This window comes from Camelus ferus, chromosome 22 (genome assembly GCF_009834535.1).
Source record: "Camelus ferus isolate YT-003-E chromosome 22, BCGSAC_Cfer_1.0, whole genome shotgun sequence".
NCBI lineage: Eukaryota > Metazoa > Chordata > Mammalia > Artiodactyla > Camelidae > Camelus > Camelus ferus.
Window position 1 is genome coordinate 26470008 of NC_045717.1, and position 27367 is coordinate 26497374.

A 27367-nucleotide genomic window follows, 5' to 3' on the forward strand; every position below is an offset into this window, starting at 1 on the left:
CCCTTCCCGGGGGCCCGGCCGGCGCAGGGAGCGGGCGCGGGCGCGGGCGCGGGCGCAGCCTCCGGCCGGGACCACCTTGCAGCGCGGCTCTGGGGGCCGCGCGCCGCCGGAGGCGCGTCTTATTGGCTGAGGAGGGAGGGGTGGAGTCCAGACGCTCCGGGCGGGACGACGCGGGGGTGGGGGGAGCGCGGGGGTGTGCGGGGACTCCCGGCTGGCGGGAGTTCCAGGGACCAGAGCGGCGCTGGCGCCCGGCACCAATCCCGCGCCCTCAGCCCGCTTGTTCCTCCAATCCTGCGCCTCCCGCCAAGCAGCGAGCTGTCAACACGCCCACTTCTCTGAGCAGGAGACTGAGGTCAGAGGGATCATCTCATTCTTTCGAGATCTAACAGGGAAGGGCGGGTGGGAGCTAGGACTTGGCAGGGCTCTCCCCAAAGCGCGCTTGAGGTGTGAGTCTAGCTATACTGAATATGTGCCTCTGTGGGTCGTCCTTACATATGGGTCCTCAGAGCCCATTTGACAGTGTGAGGCTTGGTCATCGTGGCACTGGGGAGCCACAGCAGGCTTCAGAGGAGGAGAGAAAAAGAAGCCCAGTAGCTCTGGTGCTGGGGCTGGTGGGGAGGGGGCCCTGAACTCAGAGGGGCACTGCTGGAAGTTGGAGGCTGGCATATATGGAAGACAGTCAGCAGTGAGAACGGACAGGATTTGGGGACTGATGGGCAGACTGGGAGTTGTGACTCTTGGGGGGAGCAGCCAAGGAGAAGTAGTTGGATGGATGACAGTGGGCAGGCCCTGAGAACTGTGGGGGCATCTCTGAGCTGTGCCCCAGACTCAGTGCCCAGCCCTCTCCTTGCCTTGTTTCGCGTCATCCTTCCACACAGGTGTGGGGGAACTGGCCTTGTCCCCATTTTACAGATGCAAACACTGAGGTCCAGGGAGATTAGGTCGCTTCCCCAGCCAGGAAGGGATAGTGCCGTGTGTGAATCCAGGCAGCTGCCTCTGGACGCCTCAGTATTAATCCCCAAATGTTACATAACACAGTGAATGGGGAGGGGTTAGCAGGGCTCCATGTGGCTGGAATCAGACCTCGGAATTTTCCAGAGATCAGATTTCGGAATCTGGCCCAGCTAAGCCACCAGGGTTAGGAAACACCATCTGAGTTGTCACATGTCCACCTGGCACATCAAATGAGGGGCTCCGAGGGGGCCCCAGTGCGTCTGATGGAGCAAGACCCTGGCACCTTTGCAAGGACTCCGGGCCAGCGCAGGGGGCCGGCTGGCTCTGGCCGGGGAGCCTGAGTTCTCTGCTAAGGAGAACCAGGTGTGGTGTGGCAGAGGGAAGGCAGCTGGGGGGCCAGTGGGTCTGAGCCGTCACGTCACTGTGGCCCTGGAATCCACGGGGGGCAGGAAGCCAGCTCCTTCTCAGCAGCACACCTGCACCGCCTGCTCATCCAGGTATCTGCTCAGTGCTTCTGTGGGTGCAGAGCCTGTGCCCAAGACAGGTCCATCCGGCTTTCCAACAGGAGGTCAGCCAGACAGAACCAAAGCCCGGGATCGGGTCAGGTTCTGGGTGCCAATGTGAGAAACGCAGGCCCCTGCCAGGCAGTGGCTTGTCTGGGAAGTAGGCACTGTTCTAAGCCCCGTCATACAGATGAGGAAGTGGAGTATCAGGAAGGCACAGGCAAGCCAGGGTCTCCGGACGGTGGTCAAACCCCGGCAGGAGTGCAGGTTGCTGGGTCTGGAGCCCCTGCCCCCCAATACTGCCCCACAGGCTCCAGGATCACAGGAGAAGCCCTCCCACCGGGGCAGGTGGCGGAGCCTGTGGGACCCCCAGAAACCTCCTGGGGGAATGAAATCCTAAATTCCCAGCCCAGAGCCTCACAGCAGGCCTGTCAGCTGACATCCTCTGCCCCTCCTCTCCCGGCCACCTGCTCTTTTCCTGGCTAAACCTCCACCTCGGGGCTGGGGAGACCTCCCGTGCCCCGCCTGACCACCCCCGGCCCCGACCCCGAGCAGGGACACCCTCCCCCCAGCACTTTAGAATGAAACAAGCTTTGTAATAAAGTGAGAAACGTAGCAGCACGATTCACAACAGCCAAAGAGAAGAAACTCTCCCCGGTGTCCTTTGCTGATGAAGACAGATAAACAGACGTGGTCCATCCACACCCTGGGCCGTTACCCAACCTTAAAAGGGATGGAGATTCTGACACTACAGTGCGGATGGACCTCGGGGACATGATGCTCGGTGAAATAAGACAGACACAGAAGAACAGGTACCATCTGATTCCACTCACAAGAGGACCTGGAGGAGTCACATCCATAGAGAAAGTAGACTGTGGGGCCACGGGCTGGAGGAGGGTGGGGAGTCGGTGATTAATAGGGGCAGAGTTTCAGTTTAGGGAAATGGAAAGTTCTGGACAAGATGGTGGGGATGGCTGTACAATAATGTGAACCTGTTTAGGACCACTGAGCTGTGTGCTTAACAATGATTAAGATGGTGCATTTGGTGTTACTGTGTATTTTGCCACAGTAAAAAAAAAAGTGGAAACTATGTTAGATTCCCTACCCCTCAAAAAACCACAGCCTTAGGGAGCTGAAGAATACCCCCATTTTGCAGATGAGAAGACTGAGGCTCAGTGCATGTAGCAAGCACAGGAGCGGTTTTGCAAAGGGGCAGGAGTTGGGGGTGAGGGGACTCAGTGGAGCTGCCTGACCCTTGCATGCTGACCCCTGCCCTGGGCTCTGGAGGCTGGGGTGGGCATGGGCTGGACCCCTGGCCTGGCCACCCAGCCCCCTGAGCCCACACCCTCGAGGCCATGCACTTGATTTCCCTCCAGTCTGTTCTTTCCCTGACCTGAGATAACTCTCCAGATTCAGCAGATTTCCCAGGAGAAGCCGGCAAGCTTTGCTCAAAATACCTGCGGCAGGTGGAGGGGGTGGCTGCTGAGACAGTGCGGGGCACTGGACTCCCGAGGGAGGCTGGCGGGCCTGGGTGCGGGGTCAGCAGTGGCATGGCCCCCCTAATTCCAGAAGTTTCCCTAGCTGGGATAGGCAGACGAGACTCAGCCCGGCTCCCGGGTCCCTCTCTAGCCTCCTGCCTCCTGGACTTTGAAGCGCAGTGGATGCCCTCCTGCCTGACTCGTGAGCCCTTGGCCAGAACTGGCAGGTCCCTGGGGACGGCCAGTGAGCAGAGCTGGTGGGAGGGACCCATCCCAGTGCTCCAGACACCCCGTGACTTCAGCTTCCTCTCAGACTGCCCTCAAGACTGGCCCATCTCTGGGGAAGGGGTGGGATTGCCCAGACCTGGGTGCCACGTCCTCGGAGCCTCCCCCCAGGAACAAACCTTGTCCTGGCCTCTCCCAGCACCCACTGTCTTTGGCTCCTTCTAGAAGCAGGGTCCTCCATTGTCCTCCGGGACACCTCTCTGTGGACTTGTCCCCCACCTTTCTTGCTAAATCTTCTGAGTTCTCGTCTGAGGCTCCTCTCCCTCTCCTGGTACCCAGGGCTCAGTGTGGAAGCCCCCCACCCCCTTTCTTCACTCTCTTCCGCCGCCGAAGTGGTTCAGGCCAGTGGGAGACAGTCAGGGCCCTGTCTCAGTCTGGCCTTTGCCAAATGCAGAGCCTGAGGCAAGGGTTGAGTGCAGTGAGTGATCTGGGAAGCACACTGTCCTGTTACTTAGCTTGGGACACTCCTACACATGGTCCACACTGTAGCTCAGAGAGTGATGGAGTGAAAGATGGGACAGGGAGGTGTGTGTGGTGGGGGCCACTGTGGGGCTCGATGACCCCCTAATCCGGGAGCAGAGCCTCACCTGTGATCAGCCACTCCACCTCTGCCCTTTGAGCCGTGACACTAGGACCTGTCTACAGGCAGGGTGGCGGGTAGACAGGGTCAGGGAGGGGGTATCCAGAGTACATTGGGGGACATTGATGCCTATCTGGGGAGCCCAGGGGTGATCTAGAGGAAGAGATGAAACTGAAGACACCACTGGGGGCCTCCCTGGCAGGACCAAACAGGGCCCAGGGTCAGGATCATCCAGGACAGCTGTGGCCAGGTCTGGGAACACAATGTGTGTGGACTCTCGGAGGGTGGCTGAGAGCTGGACTCAGGGATGCTCTGGGGCCCAGGGCCAGAAAGCCCACCCTCTTCCTGACAGCAGGAAGCTTTCTAGAACCAAATTAGATCATATACAAAAGCCTGCGAGTATGCCCCCGTGGCCCTTCCACACACCCACTCCCTCACCCTGGTCCGGCCCCCCTGGCCTCTGTCAGTCTGAGATCCCGTACCAAGCTCATCCTAATCTCAGGGCCTTTGCACATGTCATTCCCGCTGCCCAAAGTGCTCTCCACCCCCTAGTCTTCACCCAGAAGCTCCTTCTTATCTTCCAGGACCCAGGTAGGGGCCACCCACACCCTGTGAGTCCCTCTGTGGTACACCCACCACCTGAAATCACGCCATTTCTTTGCTAGTTTGCAGGTTTCTGTCCCACAGGACTGGATGTGTGTTTCCTTGCTGTGTCCCCTGTACGCGCTGACCCGCTGGGGAGCCTTGGGCAAGTTCAGACCCCCCTCCACAGGCTGCCCCAGACCCCGCCTGCTGGGTGGGCATCCTCAGGGTCCTGAGTAGGTGCTGCTCCTCCAGGTGCACTTCCCCCCCGGGTGCCCTCAGCCCAACGCCGCCTTGACCTCTGCTAAGGGACCCGGATTGGCACTGGCTGCATGCAAACTCTGTGTGGGCATCAGAACCAGCTAGATGTCCACAGGAGTACTCCGTATCTCACCTGCGTGTGTCTTTTTATCAATGATGAGAGAAATAGCTCAATGTCATGTGGGTTCCTGGATGAGATCCCGGAACAGAAAAAAAAATTGGTTGGAAAAAAGAAAAGAAACTGGTGGTATCCAAATAACATTTGGAGTTTGGTCAATAGTAACAGTGATCACTAATACTGTTCATTGTAGTGGTAACAGACCGATGTCAATTCTTTTGATGTGACAAATAGTCATTGTCTTCTGTGGCTGTTGTAAGAAATTACCACAAACTTGGTGGCTGAGGAAAACACACATTTATCATCTCACATTCTGGAGGTCAGAAGTCCTAAACCCAGGCGTGGGCGGGGCTACTCCTCCAGAGACCCCAGGGAGAAGCGGCTCCTGCCTTCTCCAGCTTCTAGAGGCCCCACATCCCTGGCTCGCGGCCCCCTCTCCATCCTCACCGCCAGCAGCGCGGCATCTCCCGTTTCTCTCTGACTCTGACCTCCCGCCTCCCTCTGATGAGGACCCTGTGATGGCATGGGATCCCCTGGGAATCCAGGGTCACCCCCATCCCAGGGGCCTTAAACCCACCTGCAAAGTCGCCTCTGCCCCATGAGGTGACACGTCCTCAGGTCCAGAGACCAGGACATAGACATCCTAGGGGGCGAGGGGGCGGGGACATTATACGACTAATGACAAAGGGTAGGCAGAAAGTCTCTGTAATATCTTTGCAACTTTCTGTAAATCTAAAATTATTCTAAAATAAAAATTATCTTTCAAGAAAAAAAAGAATTAAGGACAGAAGGGTGTAGCTCAGTGGTAGAGCACATGATCAGCGTGCACAGGTTCCTTGGTTCAATCCCCAGGCCCTCCGTTGAAAAAAAAAAAAGGAAGAAAAAGAAAGATGACAAGACATTAAAATAAACCCTAAAAGGCAGTAACTCAAAGTCACCCCTAGCCGCTACCCCAAGGTCATCGTGGGTGACCGTAGGGGTTTATTCCTGTCAGCTTCCTGCCCGAGTTTATGGGAAGGTAGATTCTTTGTCTTTTATGTAAATGGCATCAGATCACGCGGAACTTTTCTGACTTTCTCACCTAACAGCGTTCCTTAGATTTCTTGCCATTTTTGAGCAACTGTCCCACACTCCTGGCCCCCAGGCCCTGTGAGGCCTCTGCCCCCTCCAGCCTGAAAGCCAACGTCCTCTTCAGTCCGCTATGGCTATACAGACCTCCTCGCTGGGCCTGGTTCTCACCCTGCTCGTCCAGCCACCTGGCCTTTGCACATGCTGTTCTATCTGCTGGGAACACCTTCTCCCTCACACCCTCTTGCGTCCAGTTCCCCCTCATCGTCCAGGTCCTGCCCCCAACATCCCCACCTCAGGCAAGTCCCCCTGCTGCCCTGCCCCCAGAGGAGCTCAGGACACCCACTCAGATGTGGGTGAGACCTCCAAGTCTCTCTGCGTGTGACTCTGCTCCTCTACACCCCAGCGTCCCAGCCCGTAAGGCAGGGGTGAGGATTCCTCTCACGTGGGCAGCTGGGAGTCCCCCAAGACAGGGGCGACTCGGCAAGATGAAGCCCCCCGTCACCGAATCGGCAGCATAAGCCGCAGGCCCTGCTGGGGGTGAGGGGGGTGGAAAGGGTGCCGGTCCCTACGTGTGGGGACCTCTTGATTAGAAGTCACAGAAATCCAGAATTGCCAAAATGAAAAATAACGGGTGAGTGGCTTCAAACAACCAGGGACTCAAACAACCAATTTTGAAATTTGGCCCTTTCCACTTTCTCCCTCCATTGGCATCTCCCTGGGGCAGAGAAGGCACTACCATCCCAGCTCCCACGGGTGACCCCCGCCGTGGAGGGCCCCCGATCCTACTCCATTCATGCTCCTGCCCAGGGGCAGCTGGGCAGCTCCAGAGACCCCAGGTTCTGGGTTGGGGTGGCCAGATCCCCTCCCACGCAGTCTATGCAGGAGGCTGGAGTGGCCTGTGGACCACATGGCCAGGCCCAAGGGATCAAGGGAGGCCACAGTGAGAAGGAGGCTGGGCACAGGGAGGCTCAAGGCTGTGAGACCACAGAGCGAGCAGAAGCCCGGATGACCCACATCAGCCAGGACCTGCCTCCACTTGGCCTGGCCTCAGGGATGGGGTCCAGGCGGGAACTCAGCATAGGGGGACACCGTCAACCACTGTGTCTGTGTCCAGGCACCTGGAGCCCCCAAACCTCACAGCTACCCCTCCGCCTGCACCAGGTGTTTTGAGCTGAGCTCTCGGCCTCCTCCTCTGGGAATCAGCTGAGTTCAGCTGAGTTACGTCCTGGGTGAAGGTGGGAGGCTGGGGACCTGAGGGGAAACAAAGGCTGGGGACAGGGCATGGACTGGGACGGTGCACCACACCTTCACCCCGACCCCAGCTGGCCATCCCACAAGCACTAGGGGCCCCACACAGCGCACAGTGCCTGCTGTGTGCACTCCCTGCAGAGTGCATTGCCTGCTGTAGGCACTCCCTGTAGAGCATGGTGCGGGCTGTATGCACTTCCCGCAGGACACAGTGCCTGCTGTATACCTGTCCTCGCAGAGTGCCATGACTTCTGTACACACTTTCTACAGGCTACACTGTTGTATGCACTCCGTGGGAGGGTCGGCATCTACTTTATGCATTCCTTGCAGGATGCAGTACCTGCTGTATACACTTTCTGCAGGGCAGTGACTGCTGTATGCATCCCTGCGGAGCGGCATGTCTGCTGGGTCTGCTCCACACAGGACAGATGTCGCTGTATGCACGCCCTGCATAGCCCTGAGGGCTGGGGCTTGGGGAGTGAGGCACATCTGAGGCGGATGTGACTGTCCGCTTGGTGGAGCTCCTGGCCAAGCCTGATTTATTCCAGATGCCACTCAGGCCCTAGTCCAGAACTCAGCACACAGTAGGTGCTCCGCCGAGGCCGCCTGCCCACACCGTCCCCACTGCCTGTCCTGCGTCCTCTCTCCAGCGCAGTCCCACCAGGCTTAACATTGTCAGGTCACTACCTCCATTGATTCTGATATTCGGGCCCTGGTCCATTCTCCAGCCTCATTTTCCCCACCCAGGCTGCCCTTTCTCCTCCCAGAAGCCCATCCTCCTGTGACTGACCTCCCGGGACCCCACGCCCACCCATTCTGCTCCCCGCCCCGACCTCTGGTACTCAGGCCCCAATCTCTGTTCTGTCCACACTCACACCCTGTGGCCTCATCTACGATGCTAAACACCCCTGTGTGCAGAGGACACCCATGTGTCCATCTCCAGCCAGACATGGCCCCTGGGCTCCAAGCCTCTTCTTACCTCACCCTAGACCCATCCAGAAGTGACCTCGGGACTTGTCCTCCCTCCACCAGGCCCCCACCTGCTCCCCTCAGTGAATGGGGCACCTCCCCTCCCAGGATGCTCAGGCCAAGCCCCTGCCTGCCTCCTCCCAACTCCTACCCCCTGGGATCTGTCAGCAAGGCCTGCAGACTCCACTCCACTCCTCAACAGCTGGGAGCCACCCACTGCTCTCACCCCCACCCACATGATCTGCACTGCCCCTGCCACCAACACATCTCACTGCTTTCTGGGTCCCCACTCCTGCCCCCACAGCAGCCAGTGTCAGCTTTCCCAAAACTAGAGCACCCTCTCCCATCCCCCACCCCTCTCTGACCTCATCTCCATCCACCCCAACCTCCTGACTGTCTCTATTTTCTTATTCCAGCCTCAGGGCCTTTGCACATGCTGTTCCCTCTGCCTGGGCTGCCCTTCCCCCACCTCCTTGTGTCAATCACCTCCTCAGTGAGGGCCTTCCTGACCCCCTACCCTATCTGCAGTGGGTCTGGGCTTTTTCTTCAGAGCATCCTGGTCAGAAGGTAGGATTATACCCTCCCGGGGGCTGCCTCACTCACAAGCCTGATTGGCTGGGTTCACAGCTGTGGTACACAGTAAGTGCTCAGTAAGTGCTGAATGAATGAATGGCATTGGGTGGCCCTGCTCTGAGCTGCTCTAGGCTGGAGGCCAGACAAAAGGGGACAGGCAACACCCCCTCCCTGTGGTCAGGGACTGGAGACCTCAATGTAGGCTTCCCGGAGGAGGGGGCACTCAAGCTGAGTGCCGGCTGAGCCCAGGGAGCAGAAGGGCAGTCCACCCATCACCCTCTTGATGCCTCCTTGTCCTCAACCTGCTCGCCAGGGAGCATCACGGGGCAACAGGGAGGAGCTGGGGGAGAGGGCGAGAAGAGGGCGGGCGCTGGCTGAGTCCCTGCGTGGGCGGGGGGAGGTGGCGCGCAGATGCAAAACCAGGAAAGGGGGGTAGTGGGGAGCCCTGAAGTAACCCCGTCCTTGCTGGTCCGCGCCAAGAGCTGAGATCCACCTGGAGGTGTCGTAGGGGTGGAGACCCCCGCTGGCCCCATTGCCTGGATGGGAAACCTGAGGTCGGGGAGGGTGAGGCCACAGTCACGTGGCACGAGGACCTTCTGGACCCGGGTCTAGTTCGAAGTCGCTGCCTGCAGCACGGGGCCCGGCGGAGAGAGCGGGAGGTTGGGTGGGGCGCGTCCTCTGGTGACAGCAGCGCCCGGGAATGCGCCGGGCTGGGAGGGGGCTCTCCACCCCTCACGCCTGGCCCCTGGGGCTGAGCTTCTCCCCAGAACTCTGGGGCCCTGAGCTGGGGGTGGTGGAAGCCCCAGGATCGGAACCCAGGCGCGTGGGTTCCTGAGTAACGTGACCTTGAGGGAGGGGTGGGGAGAGGGAAAGGGAGGGGTAGTGGCTGGGAAAGGGGACTTTCGTGGGGACGCGATCTGGGCGTCGGTGGAGAGAGGGCAGCGCCCGCCCGGAGCCAGAGCAGGGCGACCTCGGTTCGCGCACATTCCCTGGCCCTGACCGCGGCGCCCGGAATAGCAGCCCCGAGGTGGGGGTAAGGGCGGTGGGTCCCCACGTGGCTCCCCCGCCCTGGGCCTCCCAAGGGCACCGGGACAGGGACGCGCGGTCACCAGGCCGCAGTTCTGGGGGACCGGGGATCTTGCGGGGCAGTCCCCTGCCGCAGGTCGGCGTCCAGGCGCGGGACGGCCGCGCGGGGGCGCACGGGGCCGCCGTCCCTCCAGACCCCGACCCGGGCGCGCCCTGGGAGGCGGGGTGGGAAGGGCCGCCCCGGGCTCCCCCCGCCCCTCCTCGCCTGCCCCGCCGCTTCCGCTAGCCCAGGGGCGGCCCGGGGAGCCAGGACGCGTCGCCTGGGCTCTACGTATCCGGTAAGTCCCTCTTCCTATCCCCCCACTATGCCGGCCGGCGTCTCCTCCTGCTCCCTAGTCTGGGCGGTGGCGAGGAAGCAACTCCCAGGCTGGGAGAAAGTTCATCCCCATTTCCTCCTGGGGAAACTGAGGCCCAGAAGCGTGGCTTGTCCTGAGATCTCACTGACGTTCAGGAGTGAGGCCAAAACAGGGCGTGTGTTCTGCTACTCGGGCAGGGGGCTCTGGAGCATGAGAAGGGTGGTCCACCTCACCTGGCATGTTTCATCACCTAGACCTTCACTCCACCAGTCAGTGCTCAGTGGGGAGCGGCTGTCAGATGTACAATCCCCCTCCCCTTATGTCCACCTTCCAGCCCAGACTGCTTTCTGTTTCCTGGGCCAGCCAAGGCTGGGGTTCAGAAGTGCAGCTGGCTGCCGGGCTGTGGTCAGAGAGGGGGACCTGCCCCGCGGTCCTCCAGGTTCTCAGTGCCTGGAGCCACCTTGGCCCCAGACCTTTGGTGCCCCAAGTTCTAATGCCAGAGCCAGGAGAGCCTGATAACCAGGGAAACGGGTTCTAGAAGGTCTCGTGGGACTTGACCTTTCCACATCCGGTGCCCAGGACCTCGAGGTCTGGAGGACTCCAGCGTGTCCTGTGTGTCCTTTGGGTTCTGCTGACCGCTGGGCTCCATGACCCTGGCCTGAGAGAGGACTCACGAGGCAGCTGCTTCCCTCCCCCTTTCGCCACCCATGCCGTGGTCACATGGGAATGACAACTGACTTCATTCCTCCCCTGACAGATGGGGAAACTGAGGCCCAGGGAGGCAAAGTCTCCCAGCCACCCCCCCACCGCACCCACACAGCCGTCTTCCTCTTCCCTGCCTCATTCTCACTGGTGGCCCTTTTCCCTCTGCAGGTTGCCCTGGGGCTCCGTCCCACACCCTCTGCAAGAGGCCATGAGGCACAGACTGGACCAGGGCCAGGTCACCCCTCCCTGCCCCTCCCCCAACCCCGGAGCTCCCTGCTGCTGTGAGTCTGGGAGCTGAGGGGGCCCTGGAGGCTGGGGGCCGCCGGGGGGCCTCTGCCAGACACCAGCTCCAGCTCCCACTGGCCACACCCTCTGCAAGTTCTCATAGAATCCTGGACTGAGCCCAGCTGGTTCCCACTGCACAGATGGGGAAACTGAGGCCCGGGGAAGCAGAGCAGCTGGCCCCCGGCCACACAGGAAGGTAGGAGCGATGATGGTGGGGAGAGTGGGGACAGCCCTGGGGCCCTGGAGACACTCATGCATTGTCCTGGGATGATTCCTTCCTCCTGAAGACAGTGAATAAGCACCTTCTGTGTGCATCATAAGACAATAAACCACCAATAGCAATAATTTCGAGCTCTCTCTCTCCATAGCAGGCTCTGCGACTCCCATTTTCCTCACCTAGCCTGACGGGCCTCTCAGACCTTTCCCGTGGGGGGCTCTATTATCACTTCATGTCTCAGAGATGAGAAGGGAGGCTCAGAGAGGTTGAGCTACTGTCCAAAATCACATAGCTAAGTCAGGGCAGAGCTGGGGTTGAACCCCTGGCCGGCTGGCACCCCCACTGCAGGGCCCCCTCTGCTCCCCCAGACGCCACCCCCTCCAGGGCCTCCTGCTCCTGCTGTGGACCCTTCTCAACTGTGGTTTGGGGGACAACGCTCAGGTAAAGGGGGACATGAATCCAAGGGGCAGTGGACATGGGGAACTGGCTGGTGCTGTGGGGGTCACTAGCCTCCCTTCCGAGGCTAACTGTGCCTCTCTCTCCCCAAGTAGGGTTCAGGCGAGTGGACTCCGTGGGGTTCCTGGAGCCGCTGTTCCAGTTCTTGTGGGCAAGGGCTCTCCATGCGCAGCCGGAGATGCATTCGGTGCGGAGGGCTGGGTGGGACGGGAGGGGGTCCCTACCCCTCCTCTCCTGCCAGCCCAGCCCAGCCCCTGGCCGCACCCTCGGCCTGCCCACACATGCTACTCCTTTTAATCCAGCTGATTCAGCTGGAATGTGGGTAGGGTTGGGGGGGTGGATGGATGGGCAGGTTGGCTCTGGGGAAGGGGTTCCTGGAGGTCCTGACCAGGGTCTGGAAGCCCTGATCCTTGTAGGTTTCCCGGGGAAGAGCTATGCTGGGGGCACACTCACGAGTACCGCCTCTGCCAGTTGCCCGTAAGTTCTACCCGCCTCCAAGACTGAGTCTTCCCTGAAGCCCTCCTGCCTCCCTACCCCTGCTGCCAAGTATGCTTGCCACCATGCCAGACTTTTTGGGTATCCCCAGGGCCATCCCAGCCTCTGATCCATCCATCTCCATCCCCAGGACTGTCCCCTAGGGGCTGTGCCCTTCCGAGACCTCCAGTGTGCCCTCTACAATGGCCACCCTGTCCTGGGCACCCAGAAGACCTACCTGTGGGTGCCCTTCTATGGAGGTGAGTAGCCTACCTTCCAGTTAGTTGAGAGCTGGCAAGGAAAAGTGGCTGCTAAGAAAGAAGGGGAACTTGGAGGGTTGCAAGAAGGGGGCATTAGCACTGGGGCTTTGAAGGATATGTAGGAGTTGGTGAGGTGAAGCAGTGGGGAAAAGCACATGTGAGATGTGAAGCAGGGGCCCAGGGAGGCAGGGTCTATTATGCACAGGGTCGAACACCGGGGTGAGGATTTACTTGGAGCTGTATCCAGAAGCCAACAGTTTTCAAACTTACCCTAGCAGCAGGAAATGCTGCCACACTGAGCTGAAAATAATGAGTTATATAACTTTGTGCCCGGGGCAGTGCACCTCCAGATTTAAGGGAGATAGGCAGTTTCAGACGCCATGGTGGGAGCAGACACAGATAAGAAAATCCTAGAATGAAGAAAGTTTCCATCATAGATTTTTTTTCGACCTCATGGATTTTTTTTTTTCCCTTCGCCTCAAGAATTGGAGGAAACTTGTCATGGTCCCACCCCCACAGAGGCCTGTCATGGCCAGCTCGGGTTCCAATCCAGGCAGGGTCTGCCAGCCAGCCTCAGGGATGTGGGAGCCAGAGAGAGCTTGAGCAGAAGGGAGCAGGGATCGGGGCTGGTGTTCTGTGGGTGTGATCTGACTGTCCACTGCAAGTTAGAGAGGGAAACTGAGTCCCAGGCAGGGCCAGCAACACACCCGGGCTATGCGGGACTCAGTCAGCACTGGACAAATACTTTTTACGGGGCACCTGCTGGGTGCAGGGCCCAAGTACTGAGTGAGTTCTGCCCACTGCTATACCCCAGAGCCTAGAACACTGTCTGGAAAATCCTAAGTTCTCAACAAGTGTTTGTGGAATAAGTGTTGTAGAATGAAAGAATGAGTGAAGGATGGGTGATGATGTTAATAATGGAAACATGTAAGGACCCCCTAATATTAGGACTTAACATGAATGAATGAATGAACAAATGAGTGCAGGCCTAGATACTGGCCTGGGAGAGTCCCGCAGAACTGGAAGAAGAATGCCTAAGTTCCAGTCCTGGCTCTGCCTCAGCCTCTGTGTGTGGCTTTGTCTGTCTCTGGGCGTCATCTGCCCAAAGGGATTGTTGCCTGGGGGAGACTGGCAGGGAGGGGGCTGGAACTCAGATAGCAGTCCCCCGGCCCACCAGCTCCTCCCGCCCCCCAGCACCCAACCAGTGTGACCTCAACTGCCTGGCAGAGGGGCACGACTTCTATCACAGCTTTGGTCGAGTACTGGACGGTACCCCCTGCAGCCAGGGCTCCCCAGGGCTCTGCGTGGCTGGCCGCTGTCTGGTGAGGTCTCCAGGCCCAGCCCCGTCCCCGCCCACCTCCATCAGGGCCCCGCCTTTCCCTAGATTTCACCCTAGGCTCCTTCCTCCAGGCCTCTCCCCCAAGTCCCATTCATTTAGTTCCCGGTCGGGCCTTCTTCACTTGGCCCCACCCCTTAGCAACGCCCCGCCCTCCCGGCCTCCACCTATCATCACTAGACTCCACCCCCAGCCTCCTCCCACTGGGGCCCGCCCCCAGTCCCATCCTTTCAGTTCTCGGTCCCGCCCTCTTCCATGAGCCCCCCTCACCCCTCCACCCTCGCGCTCACAGCGGCCCCGGGCTGGGGGGCGTTTGACCGCGCGCGTGTCCTCCCCACCCCTGTAGAGCGCCGGCTGTGACGGTTTGCTGGGCTCGGGCGCCCGCGAAGACCGCTGCGGCCGCTGCGGTGGCGCCAACGACTCATGCCTCTTCGTACAGCGCGTGTTCCGTGACGCCGGTGACCGCCCACCCCTTCCTCACTCTGTCCCTGAGAGGGCCCTTTAACGAAGTCCCGAGCTGAGCGGGCAGTCTGCGGCCCGCCCCCCCACTCGTCATTGTAATTGGCCACTGCCAGATTGTCCCGCCCTTCGCAGAACAGATGGGGGCTTAACTCTTTCGCTGCCGCACTCAAGCGACAGTAAACGTAACTCCGATCCTTTAGGAAGCGTTTTCCGAGCACCAGGGCCTTGGCTAACCCCCGCACCGCAGCACTTCACTTAAGCCTTAAGTCATCCTTCAAATACACCCCACCCTGTTCCCAACACTTTTCTTCCCTCCCGCCCAGGTGCCTTCGCTGGGTACTGGAACGTGACCCTGATCCCTGAGGGCGCCAGGCACATACGCGCCGCCCACCGGAGCCGCAACCACCTGGGTACCGCAGGGTCCGGGGGGAGGCGCCCTGTTGGCCACCCGGATCCAACGGGGAGACTGAGGCCTAGGGAGGGGGACGCCAGGGTAGGGAGGCGGGCCAGGCCTGTTCCGGGAAGCTCGGGCTCACCCTTCCCTTGCAGCGCTGATGAGGGGCGACGGGCGCTACGTGCTCAACGGGAACTGGGCGGTCAGCCCGCCCGGGACCTACGAGGCGGCGGGCACCCGCGTGGTTTACACCCGCGCCACGGGGCGGGAGGAGACGCTGAGCGCCGCCGGGCCCACCTCCCAAGACCTGCTCCTGCAGGTACGGGCGGGCCTCTGATGGGGCAGCTGGACACGTTGCGGTGGTTATAGGATCTGGGAGGAGGCAGGGGTCAGAGTGTCAGAGGGAAGGCTGGGCCATCATACCTGACTGCAGCTCCCTAGTGTGTGACCCCCTCCCCAGGTCCTCCTGCAGGAGCCCAACCCCGGCATTGAGTTCGAGTTCTGGCTCCCCCAGGAGCTCTACAGCCCCTTCCAAGCACAGGCACAGGCCCTGGGCTGGCCCCTGTGGCAGCCACAGCCTCGGGAGGTGGAACCTCGGCCCCCTGAGCCTCCTGCAGCCCCCACCGTTATCCTCCATCAGACCCCGACCCCCACATCAGGTGAGGGGACAGCGTGGGTGGGAGCAAGCAGGGAGGTGAGGCCTGTGCCCCTGATGGCACTGCCTCCACAGACCCCTGCCCACCCTGTCCTGACACCCGAGGTCGTGCCCACCGGCTGCTCCACTATTGTGGCAGCGACTTCGGTAAGACACCCCTGACCCCAGCCCTCACCTGACCCCTCACTGTCCCGAACTTGATCCCTGTCCTGCCGACCTCTGACCCTGGTCTGATTTTACCCTTGACTCCTTGACCTGACTCCAACTTGACTCCTTCTGACCTTAATTTGACTCCTTGATTTGACCCTTTGCCCTAATCTGACCCCTAACCCCTCATTGATCCCTGACCTGACCCTGACCCCAACCCCAGGCCTTGGCTACCACAGACCCCAAGGGTCCCCGATGCCCCTCCCGACCCCTAGTTCCCTTGCCTGGCAGTGGGTGTGTGGATGGGGCCCAGGGAAGAGCATCCAGCCGGCCTTAGCACCCGCCCTGCCCACAGTGTTCCGGGCCCGAGTGCGGGGCCGCCTCCGCCAGGCCCAGGAGACCCGCTATGAGGTGCGCGTGCAGCTCATCTACAAGAACCGCTCACCGCTGCGTGCTCTCGAGTACGTGTGGGCACCGAGCCGCTGCCCCTGCCCAGTGTTGGCCCTCCATCGCGAGTACCTGCTGGCTGCCCGGCGCCTCATCAGCCCCGATGGCACTCAGGACCGGCTGCTGCTGCCCCACGCCGGCTATGCCCGGCCCTGGAGCCCTGCCGAGGACAGCCGTGTCCGCCTGGCCGCCCAGCACTGCCCTGTCTGAGCCCCTAGACCAGGCCTCAGCCACACACCACGAGGAGGACATGCCTGGCTAGGCTCAAAGTCAACATACTTCCCCTCTTGGCATAGCTTCCAGGGAGCTTTGGAGTATCTCCCACTTGCAGCTCTGTGACTCCTCATTACACCCGCTTCTACTCCTGCACTCAGATCCACTGTTGCAAGCAGGCAGGTACTGATGAGGACACACTGAATTGACTCTTTAACTCATTTCCTCTCTCACCCTGGCTGCCAGGAAACTTACAGCTATTTTACACTCAGAGACTTTGTGTCTGCTTTTATTCCCCTTGCTTCACACTCAGTTGATTAGACGCTGTCACAAGCAAGCATGGCCTGGAGGAAGACATGCCTAAACAGACACTGTAATGTATCAGTTTCCCTTTTTGCCCTAGCTACCAGGAAACTCATCACTGTTTAACTCCCTGACACTCTGTCTCTCCCTTCTCATTGCCACTTACACTCGCACCCTCACCTATTCAGAGACTCTGTCACAAACAGACATGACCCCTAGAAGACATGCCTACCCAGGCAATGTTAATTCACTGTAACATACCAGTTTCCCCTTTTACCCTGGCTACCAAGAAGTTCAGAGATAAACTTGACAACTTCAGCAGCTCAGGGCAGGGAAGGGTTTCCTCCAGGCAACACTGCTGTTCACCCCTTTTTTATTCCTATTAACTTTTACAAACACTTTTTCTTAACAAGGGCACCCCAGTTACACATACTTGGCTGCAGAGACTTCAAGATGCGCTGGCAGTCTGACTCACAATGGAGCTCTCACCACATGTTCACACGTGACCACATGCACTCCTGGTCCAGCCCCCACTTCCTCTCAGCATGTCTGACCCCGGGTGGGGGAACAACAAGGACAGGGAATATGAGGATAGGGGCACATGGGGCTTCCATAGGTCCCAAGCGTCCTCCCCATGCCCCTTTGGGGGCCGCATGTTCATCTCAGGCAGTTCTCAAGACCTGCCACTCCAAGAGAGGAGGCAGTTCAGAGCCCCTGCCCTCAGCCTGTGCCCTGTCCTTGTGTGTCCTGGGTATAATTCTAGAGCCCAGAAGGCAGGCCTAGGTCACGTATTGATTGGAAGTGTCTGCTCTTCTGTACCATCCATGGATGGCTCAGCCTTGGACCTTGCGGGTGACCTCAGGCCAGGCCCTGCCCCTCTCTCTGCCTGTTTCCCCATCCCAGTGCCCTTTCCGGCTCTCCTGGCAATCACACTCTCCTGGACTCCTTCCCTCGCCCCTCCGTTCACTCACACATTCCTCCAAAGAGTATTTATTGAGTGCCTCCTGTACACCAGGGACCCAGCAGCACCTGGGACAGCCCAGGCCTGGAGAATCCCCAGAACGCCCCCTCCCGTGGGGCACAGCGGGGCACAGCGGGGCACAGCGGGGCGCAGCTCAGGAGGGCGGGCCTGGGGCCCGGGCGCCCCCTGGTGGCAGGACGGGGGAAGAAGGATTGCTCGCTCCCGGTGTTACCCGCAGCCCCCAAGGGCCCTACTGCCCGGGCCTGTTATCCAGAGGTGGTCCTCTCTGCCTCACTGCAGGGTGAGGGTGTCTCAGGGAATGGGAGTCTCCAGCCTCCTCCTCCCCAGAGCTCTGTGGGTCAGCGCTGCCACCTACTCCCCACCAGCTAGACCAGTTGGCCTGGGCGAGGCACCTGCTGGTAGGGAGGCCAGTGCAGGGCCCACTCGGGCAGCAGATGAGATGGCCTGTGGCCACAGAGGCCAGGACTCCCCGCAGCCCGGTCTCTGGACGGCCTCTCCTGCCAGTGGCAACATTGTTTCCAGTCGTGATCCTGTAACCCTCCGCAGTAAGCATTTCGTTGTTTTTCTGGTTTTCTCTTGAGCTTTAAATAAAAAAATCGACGGAACGATTTAAAGAGAGTAGAAAACACTGTGGTTCTAAAGATTCTCAAATTCAGCAACGTGCACAGCGAAACTGGCGATCACGCTCGCCCAGCAAAGATACCACGCGGCTTTGATGCTTTAAACAGGAATAAAAACTCCGGACGCTTACAGGGAATGACGGAAATGGAGTGACTCGAGATCTGCTTCTTCGTGTCTGCACAATCCCCAGCTCTCAGGGTTTTATTATTTACTGTGTCCCTGAAGAGACCGCAAATGATTACAGATGGGAACGTCCTCTCAAGGGAAGCCCACGCAGCCGAGTCTTCACGCATCTGGAACTGGGAATTCTCTGGACTTCCCAAGGGAGATGACGTTTATTAAAGAATGAAGAAGGAAAAGAGGCACGTTGGAAACTTGCGTCCATGTTATTAAGACAAAAGTAATCACACCAGTGGATTCAGCAGCCCCAGGAACATTTGTGCTCAGCAACATGGCCCTGGGGGGGTCTGATGCTGTTCTTACTGTTTTTAATTCTCTGCACACAGCACCCTCCTGCTGTGTGCTCGTCTCTCACTGACTCCGTACAAGCTGGCTGACCCACGGGAGGGCACGTGTCCAGTTGAAGGGCTGCTGAACCACCCCATCCAGGCTGTCTCACATCCTGCGGGATCAGATGAGGGTGTGCAGGTTACAATGGCATAACACCTGGGAAAACAGTTTGGCTGTTTCTGCTACAGCTGAACACACGCTCACGTGTAAGGTTGAATAAACACGTCCACGCCCTAACCCCTGGGACCTGTGAACAGGATCTTATTTGGAAAAAGAGTCTTTGCAGATGTTGGTAAGGGTCTCAAAATCACTCTGGATTATCCAAGTGGGCCCTAAATCCAATGACAGGTGTCCTTGTAAGAGACACGCAGAGGAGAGACCGAGAAGATGGCCATGTGGTGGTGGAGGCAGAGGTCGGAGCAATGGGGCCACAAGCCCAGGGATGCTTGGGGCCCCCAGAAGCCGGTGGAGGCAGGAAGGACCCTCCTCTGGAGCCTCTGGAGGGACCACGGCCCTGCCAGCCCTGGATCTTGGACTTGAGGCCTCCAGATGGTGAGAGAATAAATTTCTATTGTCCCAAGCCTCCCAGTTGGTGGTAATTGGTTAAAGCAGCTCCAGGAGGCTCACACTCTCACCTGAAACCCTGCAGTCTGACAAGTGAATGCCGAAGGGGAAGGAGAGCACTGCTTACCAAAGACTGGTTCTAGAATGTTCCTAGCAGCTTTTGTCACAATAGCCCCCAACTCGAAACAACGCTAAGGCCCACCCACAGTGGCACGGGGCACCCTACGGCCTTCCCATAGAATGACATGCTCTCTGCCAGCGGAAGAGAAGGGCACCAGGGGCCCTGCCCGTGGCAGTGCGGCGAGTCTGAGTCAGACGGGAGAGGGCAGAAAACACCGTGGACGGGATGCAAGTGACCTTCACGGGTGGGGGGAGGTGTGGATGGGGCTGCCTTTGAGGGTGGGGAGTGACCAGCAGGGCCAGCCCTGATGCGTTACTTGCCTCAAGTCACTGACTACGCTTTTCTGTATGTTTAAATTAAAACATGTCTGACGGACTAAAGGTCACTGCCTCCACCTGGTGAGTCAGGCATGTGTCCTTTCACCTGTGTTCCTAGGTGAGCTGACCCAGGGGTGGGTGGGGCCCTGGGATGGTCTTTGAGGGGCACAGCGGGAGCGGGGCGAGGTCAGGTGCAGAGAGAGCCAGCCCCGGACCAAGGTCACACCACCATCTTCAAACAGCTGGGGCAGTGATAAGCAGATGCCAAGATCCCTGTCCCCAGTGCCCAGGTGGACTTCCCAGCAGGGTGGGAGCTCATTAATAATTAGCCTCGATCCCCTCCTTCCAAGAAATCCTACATCCCGGAGTTAAAGCCGAAGTCTTCGCTGGCCTAGCGGTCAGGCTCGCTCATGTCAGACCCCTTGTTTTAAAAACTCTTCTAAGAGAAGCAAGGTAGAGGAAACGGTCCTGCCTCTCCTGTGCTCCCCCAGAAGCGGCAGGTATTTGCATGGCCCACCCCCTAGACCCACCTCTCTCACCCTCGCTCACATGGCTCCCGCTACACCAGCCCGCCGATCTTCCTCTAACCCGCCAGGCAAAGTCCTCCTCCTCTGTAGCCGCCTGGACCACTCCTGCCCTCGTGTTCACAAGACTTGTGCCCTCACTTCCTCCGCATGTCTACTCCGATGTCATTTCCATAGAGAAGCCTTTCTCTGACCCTGCCTGATGGGGGAGCCCCTGCGCCCCGACTCTCGGCTGCCCATTTCCCCATTACATTCTCTTCCTTCTGACGTGTTATCCGTTTATCGTGTTGATGGTCACCCTTCCAAATCCTTAGGAACAGGGATTTTTCTCTCTCTGGATTGTTACTCTACCCTTGGCTCCTGGAGCAAGGCCTGGTATACAGTAGGTGATCAATATTGGCTGAGCAATAGGAATGGATGAATTGGACCCCCTGCTTCTAGTAGCACTCAGTGCCTCCTGCTTCCTTATTGGAGTTGACAAGGATGAGGACACAGGGCTGCAGTGTTGGGAGCGGTGCAAAGCTGCCACCTGTTTAGGAAAACTGTCTGTGATGGACACCACGGGGTCCTCCCAGGCGTGGCTGCTGACTGTCTCGTGGGAGATTTGTCTTTGGTTGACAGGAGCTACCTCAAGGAGATCCCCGCAGGGTTACAGACCCCTCTTGGGGGTTGGGCTGAAGCCAGTGACCGACAGATGTAGGGGCACAAATCTCGGGCCCCTGGGCTCCATTTGGAGCTGGTTCCAGGTGTAGTTCCAGGTCTAGGGCCCTGGCCAAGACCACCTCCTTGCTCAGCTCCCCCACCCCAGCTTCCGACTGCTTTAGAGGACCTGAATTTGAACAGGGAGGTGTTTTGGATATTTATATCCCGTTGGATTTGATTTGCTCCTGTGCACCCAGATGTTGCCCCTCTCCACACGGCAGGCCCATCACTGTCCTCACTCGTCCTGTCCCTGCCTGTTTCTGTGATCACTGTCATGCTGGCCTCACACAGGAAACCAACTGCAGGTGGTAGGAAGTCCTGGCCATGCCCACCCAGCTTCTCACTCCCCATTTCCAGGAAGGCCAGGCTGATGTCCACAGCCAGCCTCCCAGGGCCTCTTTGCTGAAGGCTGGCTAGCCCTGCCCCCTGCGCTGCCTGCAGGGGGCGCTGGCTAGGGACCACCAAGGTGGTGGATGAGGCCTTGCTTCCTGAGCACCTGGGCAGGCTAAGTCTCAGGTGTGCATTCGATGGGAGTCAGAGCACCAATTGCCCGCAGGTGTGCTGGGCTTGGCCACACCTTCACCGCCTTCCTCCATCCCCCTCTATCCCTGCTCCACTCCCTACTGGTGCTTCACAGGGTCTCCTCCTGAGAACTCAAATTCCTGCCCGATGCCTGCTTCTGGGGGGAGCGCAGGTAAGGCAGGACTGTTTCCTCTACCTTGCTTCTCTTAGAAGAGTTTTTAAAACAAGGGGTCTGACATGAGCGAGCCTGACCGCTAGGCCAGGAGAGGGAGGAAGCTCAGGGGTGAGGACAAGGATCTCCCGGGCCTGCGGGCATGTCTTGGCCAGTTGGTGAGCCCTCCGTTCTGAGTCCGAGTTTTCTCATCTGCGAAGTGGTGCTGCGCAGCACCTGCCCCTGGAGGAGGAGACCGAGCCCGCGAAGCCCCTCCCCCGGCCCCCAAAGGACAGACAGCTGGACGAGGTTGGTCCAGATGAGCTTTACTGAGTCCTCCCTAGCAGGCCAGGTGTTTCAGCCGCCAGCAGTGCTGCAGGTAGTGGAGCCCAGGTCTGTGGTTCCAGCTGCAGCTGGCCTCCATGGTGGACTCGGAGGAGTACTCCAGGGAGGACTCAGATTGGCAGGAGGCAGGCAGCTCGGGCACTGAGGTGCTGCTGGTGGGCAGTGCTAGGGGCTGCCTGCTTGGCTTGGAGGCCTTGGGGACTGAGTCCCCTGGCCCATCGGGGGTCTCGTTGGGGGGCTGTGTGGGGATGGTGGTGCCACTGGGAAACTGCACGAGGGGGACCCCCTGGCTGAAGGAGGTGCTGGGATGCTGCCTGGAGCCTGAGGACCTGTGGGCCATCTGGGAAGGGCCTGAGGAAGTGGTGGACAGTTGGGCGCGCTGCTGGCCACGGGTCTGAGTCTGGCCAGAGGCCCAGGGCTGGCCGGGGGTCTGAGTCTGGCCGGAGGCCCGGGGCTGGCCGGGGGTCTGAATCTGGCTGGGGGCCTGGGGCTGGCCAGGGGCCTGGGGCTGGCCAGAGAAGTTGGCTCGAGACCGAAGCCCACCCTGGACCTTGCCAGGCAGGTGGGAGCCACTGACAGAGCCAGTGGCTGGGGAGTGAGGCTGGGACTGGCTCAGGCTGGCAGAGGTCCTGGCGGCTGCCTTGCTCGGAGACAAGGGGCTGGTGGAAGACTCTGCTGGGGACTCAGAGGAAGCCACAGAAGACTTGGGGTGCGATGTGTCCTCCAGCTTACCGGCTGGCAGGTCTTTGCCGGGGCTGGACAGGGACTTCACTTGACTTTCTGAAGTCGAGTCACGCTTGCTTGGGCTGCAGAGAGAGGGCCCGGGGGTGAGGTAGGTCTGGCTGTGCCCAGGGGCCCAAGGGCTGTGCTCAGCTGCAGAGAGTGGGATGGAGGCTGCTGGGGGCCAGTGTGGGGCCCCCCTGGCGGGGAGAGAGTCAGGTGCAGGCACGCACACTCACGCTCACGCACACGGGCACACACGTGCGTGCCCTACGTCCTGGGGGTGGGTCTTACGTACAGTCGGCTCTGAGAGTGGTGAGGGGCTCACGGCCACAGCCGCCGGGGTGACGAGGGCCCGGCTGCGGGCCAGGGTCTGCAGGACTGGTTCCCGAGAGCGTAGGAGAGAGAGGCAGACAGTGAGGGGGTGGGGAGTGCCCGACGGAGGCGGCCGAGATGCCAGGTAAAGGCCAGTTAGAGTTAGGAGGAGTCAAGGTGATGGGGGCCGGGGAGCCAGAGGCCAGACAGACATACAGAGACTGGACAGACAGACACCCCTTGCCCTGGGAGCACACACCGTCCCGAGTTATTCCGGCCGCCACGTCCAGGGCCCGCCCGCTGAGGTCGCTCACGATGCTGTCCACGGCCTCGTGGTGCTTTAGAAACAGTGGACGTATGATGCGATGATACAGCCTGTGAGCCCCGTTCCAGGGGCTGGGAGCCATGCAGAACAACAGGAAGGCGCACTGCGGGAACCGGCAGGAGTCACACTCGGCCTGCTCTGTGCCCCTGGGGGCAGGGGTTGAGCCTCCTCCATCAGACACCGGGTTGGGGTGGACCTGGACCGCCCCCGTCAGATACCCATGTGATGGGCCTGGTCTCCTCCATCAGACACCCCTTGGATGGACCCATCAGACCCCCTGCCTGGCAGAGCCTGTCTCCCCAGGGAAGGGGCTGAGTCTCCCCATTACACTCTGGGGGCAGTAGGGTGGGGCCCACTTAGAACCCTGGTCCCCTGGTCGCCTCCTGCAAGCTCTGGGGCCTGTGTGGAGGAGCGTCCCTGGCGGTGCCCACCTTGCCCACGTAGTAGAAAGGGAACCAGGACAGGAGTAGATCGCTGAAGAACTCGGCCAGCCCGAACAGGCCGTACACCACCCAGTAGGTGAGCCACACAGTGTCGTCCTCTTTGCTTGGGCTCTCGATAGCTTTGATTCTGGGGGTGGGTGGTATGCGGCAGGGTCAGGAGCTGCCTGGGGCCCTGGCCACCCCCCATGCTCCCCCCGCCAAGCTGCCAGCGGGCACTCACGAAGCATATGCGGGGTACACAAAGCCGATGAGATTGCACAGCAGAGATGCCCCGTAGCCGAAAAGAAGATACAGGCTTAGCAGAGTGGCGGCTCCTGCAGAGAGGGGCATGGGTAGGGATCCCTGCACGTGCTGAGCTGGACCACAGAGCCCTCTTAGCCTGACCCGGAAAACCTGCCACCCCCACGCCTCCCCAAAGCCACAGCAGCCCCTTCAGGACGAGTTACTGCCCTGCAGCACCTGGGCCATCCCCATCACAGCCCTGAACCCCGAGTCTTGTGGCTAATACGTCAGTCTCCCCCACGAGACTGGGAGTTCTCCAAGGGCACATGGGCACCTCGGGACTGGTCTGTACCAGGGAGCTGCCCAATGTTTGTTGAATGTATGTGTGACCTCTGCAATTAGAAACACCTCGCTCCGGGTCCTACAGGATGGGCAGAGCACGGGAAACTAGAGTTTGAATAGACCACTCTGTCGTTAAGACTTGACTCCTGGAGAGCAGAGAAAGGCAACAGAGGTTTTAACTTTTAATCCTGGGTCTGTCCCTCTGGCCACTGCTGATACTGGAGCCAGGTCATTCTCTCTCAGGAGCTGTCCTGGGCACTGCATCTGGGCTGTGGAGCAGCATCCCGATGCCAGGAGCCCCCCGGTCATGACGGCCACAGATGTTCCAGACACAACCCCAGTGTCCTGCGGGCAGCGCGGCCCCGTTTGCGAGCCCTTTTCTTAGTGGGAGGGAGCAAAGCGCCATCTGGAGAGTCCCCCAGACTGAGGAGAGCTCTCACCCCACCACGTGACGCCTGCTTGGAGCCCCAGGTTCCCCATCTGTCAGTGGGGTGGTAGCGGCCCTGCCCCCCAGGGCTGCAGTGGGGTTAGCGAGACTCAGCAGAGGACCCCTCCCTACACTTTTGTGAGTGCCCTCTGCTGGCCCAAACACACTCCCAGCAGTCTGAGGTCTCAGAGCGGAACAGTGAGGGGAGCCCAGGAGCGTCAGCCGTTCTAAAATGATAATGGTTGCTGCTGCATTTAAGTGCTTCTTGTGTGCAGGGCTCTGTTCCTCCCTGCTCTATCTCATCCAACAGCTAGGAGAAATGTAAGCTGGGGGGATGGGGCTTGCCCAGGGTCACTCAGAGAGACGCTGTGGCTTCTGGGAGCATTTACAGCCTCTTCTCCGCCCCCCACAACCAGGCTGTCATTTGCACAGAGAGATAGAGGCCACTAGTGGACCAAATGGCAGAATCACCTTCACGCTCTCCACCTGCATTAGTCTTTATCCTTGGGGTCTGGGGTCAGGAGAGGGAGGGGGGATCCCCAGCTGGCCCTGAGAGGCCTGCTCACTGCCTTCCCTGGGATTCCTCCTCAGTGAGCTGGGAGCTAGGGGAGTTGGCCATCTTGGCACGGGGCAGGTGGGGCCCAAGGGTTCCTACATCTAGGAGAGGGGTTGGTGGAATGGCACCCTTTCCCTGGAAATTGCTGATTGGGGTGGAGCAGCTCCCCCAGGGCACCCTTCCCCTCAATCCCTATTCCTGCAGCCTCAGCAAAGAGAGGATAACCTTGGACATGGAGGGGGGGCACAGCCCCAGGGATCAGCAACAGATGGGCCAGGGAGGGGGTAGAAGCTCAGGGCAGGCAGCAGGGGCAGCCTCCCATGTAGCCCCGGCTTCTCTCCATCTCAGTTTCCTCCCTGTGACCCCCATCCTCCCCAGAGGCTCCTCCCAACCAGGCCCCTCCCCAGTGCTCTATGACCTAAATTCCCCGCCTAGTGTTATCAGGGACCAGGGACCTGGAAAGCCAGGCTCCAGGTCACGCTTGCTCCCCAGGGCAATCCTTGGCTGAGCTGACATGGATTGGGCATCAGGAACCTGGGGGGACAGGTTTTGAACCCTCCTTGGGCTGTCTGGCATGGGAATCCCCCAGCTGGAGAGGAAATAGGAGGAAAGTGGCCTCTCAGGATCTGCACACAGGTGCTCAAAACACGTGGCACATCCTCACCCAGAGCCCGCACCCAAGTGTCTGAACCAAGTGTCCTGTGATTCATTCCGGGGAGGGGGGCTACCTGAAAGAGGTGGGAGAGAGTGGATGGGCCTGGCGCACCAAAAAAAGAGGAGAGGGAGGCACTTAAGGGGCAATTACTAGACAGTTTCAGAAGGTGGTATGGGCCACTCAAGGTCAGGAGGAGGAAAGAAAGAGGAGGGATTGAAATGGGAGTGAAATCAGGGGTGGCTGGACAGTCCTCTCTGTGGGCCCCATCCAACCTCCCTCCAACCCCACCACAGCGGTCAAACAACCGAACTCCGGATGGGAGAGCAGGAAGGGCAGGCCAAGGGTCGGGTGGTACTAGCAGTAAACAATGGGAGGGGAGGTGGCAGTGACCCTTCGCCTCCTGGTCTGAAGCATGCCCTGGGAAAACTTGCTTCCACGCTGGGGTTGATCCTGGATGGGGGTGGTGGAGACTCGCAGGGCATAGGCTGCCTACCCGGCCCCTCCTCCCCGGGGTCGGTAGGACGACTGGAAGGACCGGACTTCTGCCTGGCTGGCACCCAGGGCACTGAGGACAGCCTCTAGACCTGACGGCCAGAGTAGGGGTGCCGCGGGACAAAGAGAAGGGGTCGCCCAAGACCTCACGGCGGGGGGCGGGGAGGAGCTGCAGGCAGACCCAAGGTTCCTGTCCACGACCCCTCCCTGGGATCTCGGTCTCCCCGGGGGTCTGTGAGCGTGCCCCGACGCCAGAGCCGGACCTGGCAGCCGGGGCCGGCCGGGAGGGTCAGGTCTGAGGCCCTGGTGTCCCAGCGCCTCAGTGTGCCCGTCTGTGAAATGGGCGGCCCCGAGGGCCTCCCGACGGCTCACCCACGGCCAAGTACCGCTTGTCGACACCGGTCTTGGCTTCGAGCGCCCCTAGCGCTTCGGTGGCCAAGTTCCTCTGTCCCAGAAAGCGCTCGAAGCGCTGTCGCAGGCCGTCCATGGCACCGGTGGGCCCGGGGTTGGCAGCCTGAGTTTGACCGCCGCCCCGCGCACGGACTTGGTCGCGCTCGGGCTGCCTTTCGTGAGCCGCACCGCTCGGCCCCGGAGCTGGTCTCCGCCCCCTGGCCGGTCTCCACCTCCTGTCCCCCGCTCTGGCCAATGGGAGGGCAGGGCGGGCAAAGGAGGTGGGGCCTGCCCCGTCTCCCCCGCCGCATTGCCCTCTGGCGGGCCGCGGCCCCCGCAGCCGCGACTTTGGAGGAAGGGGGCGGGGCACCGTAGCTGAGGGCCCCGATTGGCCGAGCCGGAGCGGGACGTAGCTGATGGGGGGGGGGCGGGTCATGGTCGGGGATTATTGGCTGAGCTGCTGTGGGGGTGGAGCTATGGGAGGGAGAGAAGAGTGCTGGGGAGGCGGAGTTGGTGGGAGGGGCCGGAGAAAAGCCAGAGTTGATTGGAGAAACGCGAAAAGATTCGTTGGAGAAAACAGAGAGGGGGCGGGCCTGAACATAAAGGAGGAGGGAAGGACTCTGAGGGACCAGGATGGGGCGGAGCTAAATTGAGAAGGCGGGACTTTTTGAAAAGACAATTCTGGTTGGTCCGAAAAGGAAGCAACAAGACTTATTCTAAGGGGAGGGGCGTATATGAGTGTGGGCGGGATCAGATAAAGGGG

The 27367-nt window shown here is 60.0% G+C and overlaps 2 protein-coding genes across 17 annotated transcripts; one reads left to right on the plus strand and one right to left on the minus strand.

Moving 5' to 3' along the window:
* Positions 1–9398: 9398 nt before the first annotated feature.
* ADAMTSL5 (ADAMTS like 5) lies at positions 9399–17945 on the plus strand. Of its 14 annotated transcripts, none has more exons than XM_032466088.1 (14): positions 9403–9986; positions 10878–10990; positions 11089–11190; positions 11580–11652; positions 11763–11854; positions 12084–12144; positions 12293–12401; positions 13596–13723; positions 14084–14195; positions 14523–14609; positions 14749–14912; positions 15054–15252; positions 15324–15395; positions 15751–17945. In XM_032466088.1, the coding sequence occupies exons 3-14, from the start codon at positions 11135–11137 to the stop codon at positions 16050–16052; spliced, it is 1455 nt and encodes a 484-aa protein (XP_032321979.1). In that variant the 5' UTR covers positions 9403–9986; positions 10878–10990; positions 11089–11134; the 3' UTR covers positions 16053–17945. The 14 variants fall into 14 exon arrangements, with proteins under 14 accessions (XP_032321982.1, XP_014412844.1, XP_032321979.1 ...); XM_032466089.1 differs by having other exon boundaries at positions 9403–9655; XM_032466090.1 differs by lacking the exon at positions 10878–10990 and having other exon boundaries at positions 9403–9649.
* Positions 17946–21678: 3733 nt separating this feature from the next.
* On the minus strand, positions 21679–26815 carry REEP6 (receptor accessory protein 6). Of its 3 annotated transcripts, none has more exons than XM_032466102.1 (5): positions 26601–26814; positions 23741–23834; positions 23509–23647; positions 23012–23180; positions 21679–22523 (listed from the first exon to the last, which is right to left on the minus strand). In XM_032466102.1, the coding sequence occupies exons 1-5, from the start codon at positions 26699–26701 to the stop codon at positions 21713–21715; spliced, it is 1314 nt and encodes a 437-aa protein (XP_032321993.1). In that variant the 5' UTR covers positions 26702–26814; the 3' UTR covers positions 21679–21712. The 3 variants fall into 3 exon arrangements, with proteins under 3 accessions (XP_032321993.1, XP_032321994.1, XP_032321995.1); XM_032466103.1 differs by having other exon boundaries at positions 22345–22523; positions 26587–26814; XM_032466104.1 differs by lacking the exon at positions 23741–23834 and having other exon boundaries at positions 22345–22523; positions 26601–26815.
* Positions 26816–27367: the final 552 nt, after the last annotated feature.

Bases quoted from the DNA above. Each gene is read 5' to 3' on its own strand.
- ADAMTSL5 (XM_032466088.1), top strand. From the start codon at position 11,135: ATGGGGAAACTGAGGCCCGGGGAAGCAGAGCAGCTGGCCCCCGGCCAC. The intron at 11,191-11,579 runs GTAGGAGCGATG...CTGCTCCCCCAG, and splicing joins GCCCCCGGCCACACAGGAAG to ACGCCACCCCCTCCAGGGCC. The intron at 13,724-14,083 runs GTGAGGTCTCCA...CCACCCCTGTAG, and splicing joins GCGTGGCTGGCCGCTGTCTG to AGCGCCGGCTGTGACGGTTT.
- REEP6 (XM_032466102.1), bottom strand. From the start codon at position 26,701: ATGGACGGCCTGCGACAGCGCTTCGAGCGCTTTCTGGGACAGAGGAAC. The intron at 23,648-23,740 runs GTGAGTGCCCGC...ACCCACCCCCAG, and splicing joins GTGTACCCCGCATATGCTTC to AATCAAAGCTATCGAGAGCC. The intron at 22,524-23,011 runs GTGTGTGCTCCC...CTCTCTCTGCAG, and splicing joins GGCCGGAATAACTCGGGACG to CCCAAGCAAGCGTGACTCGA.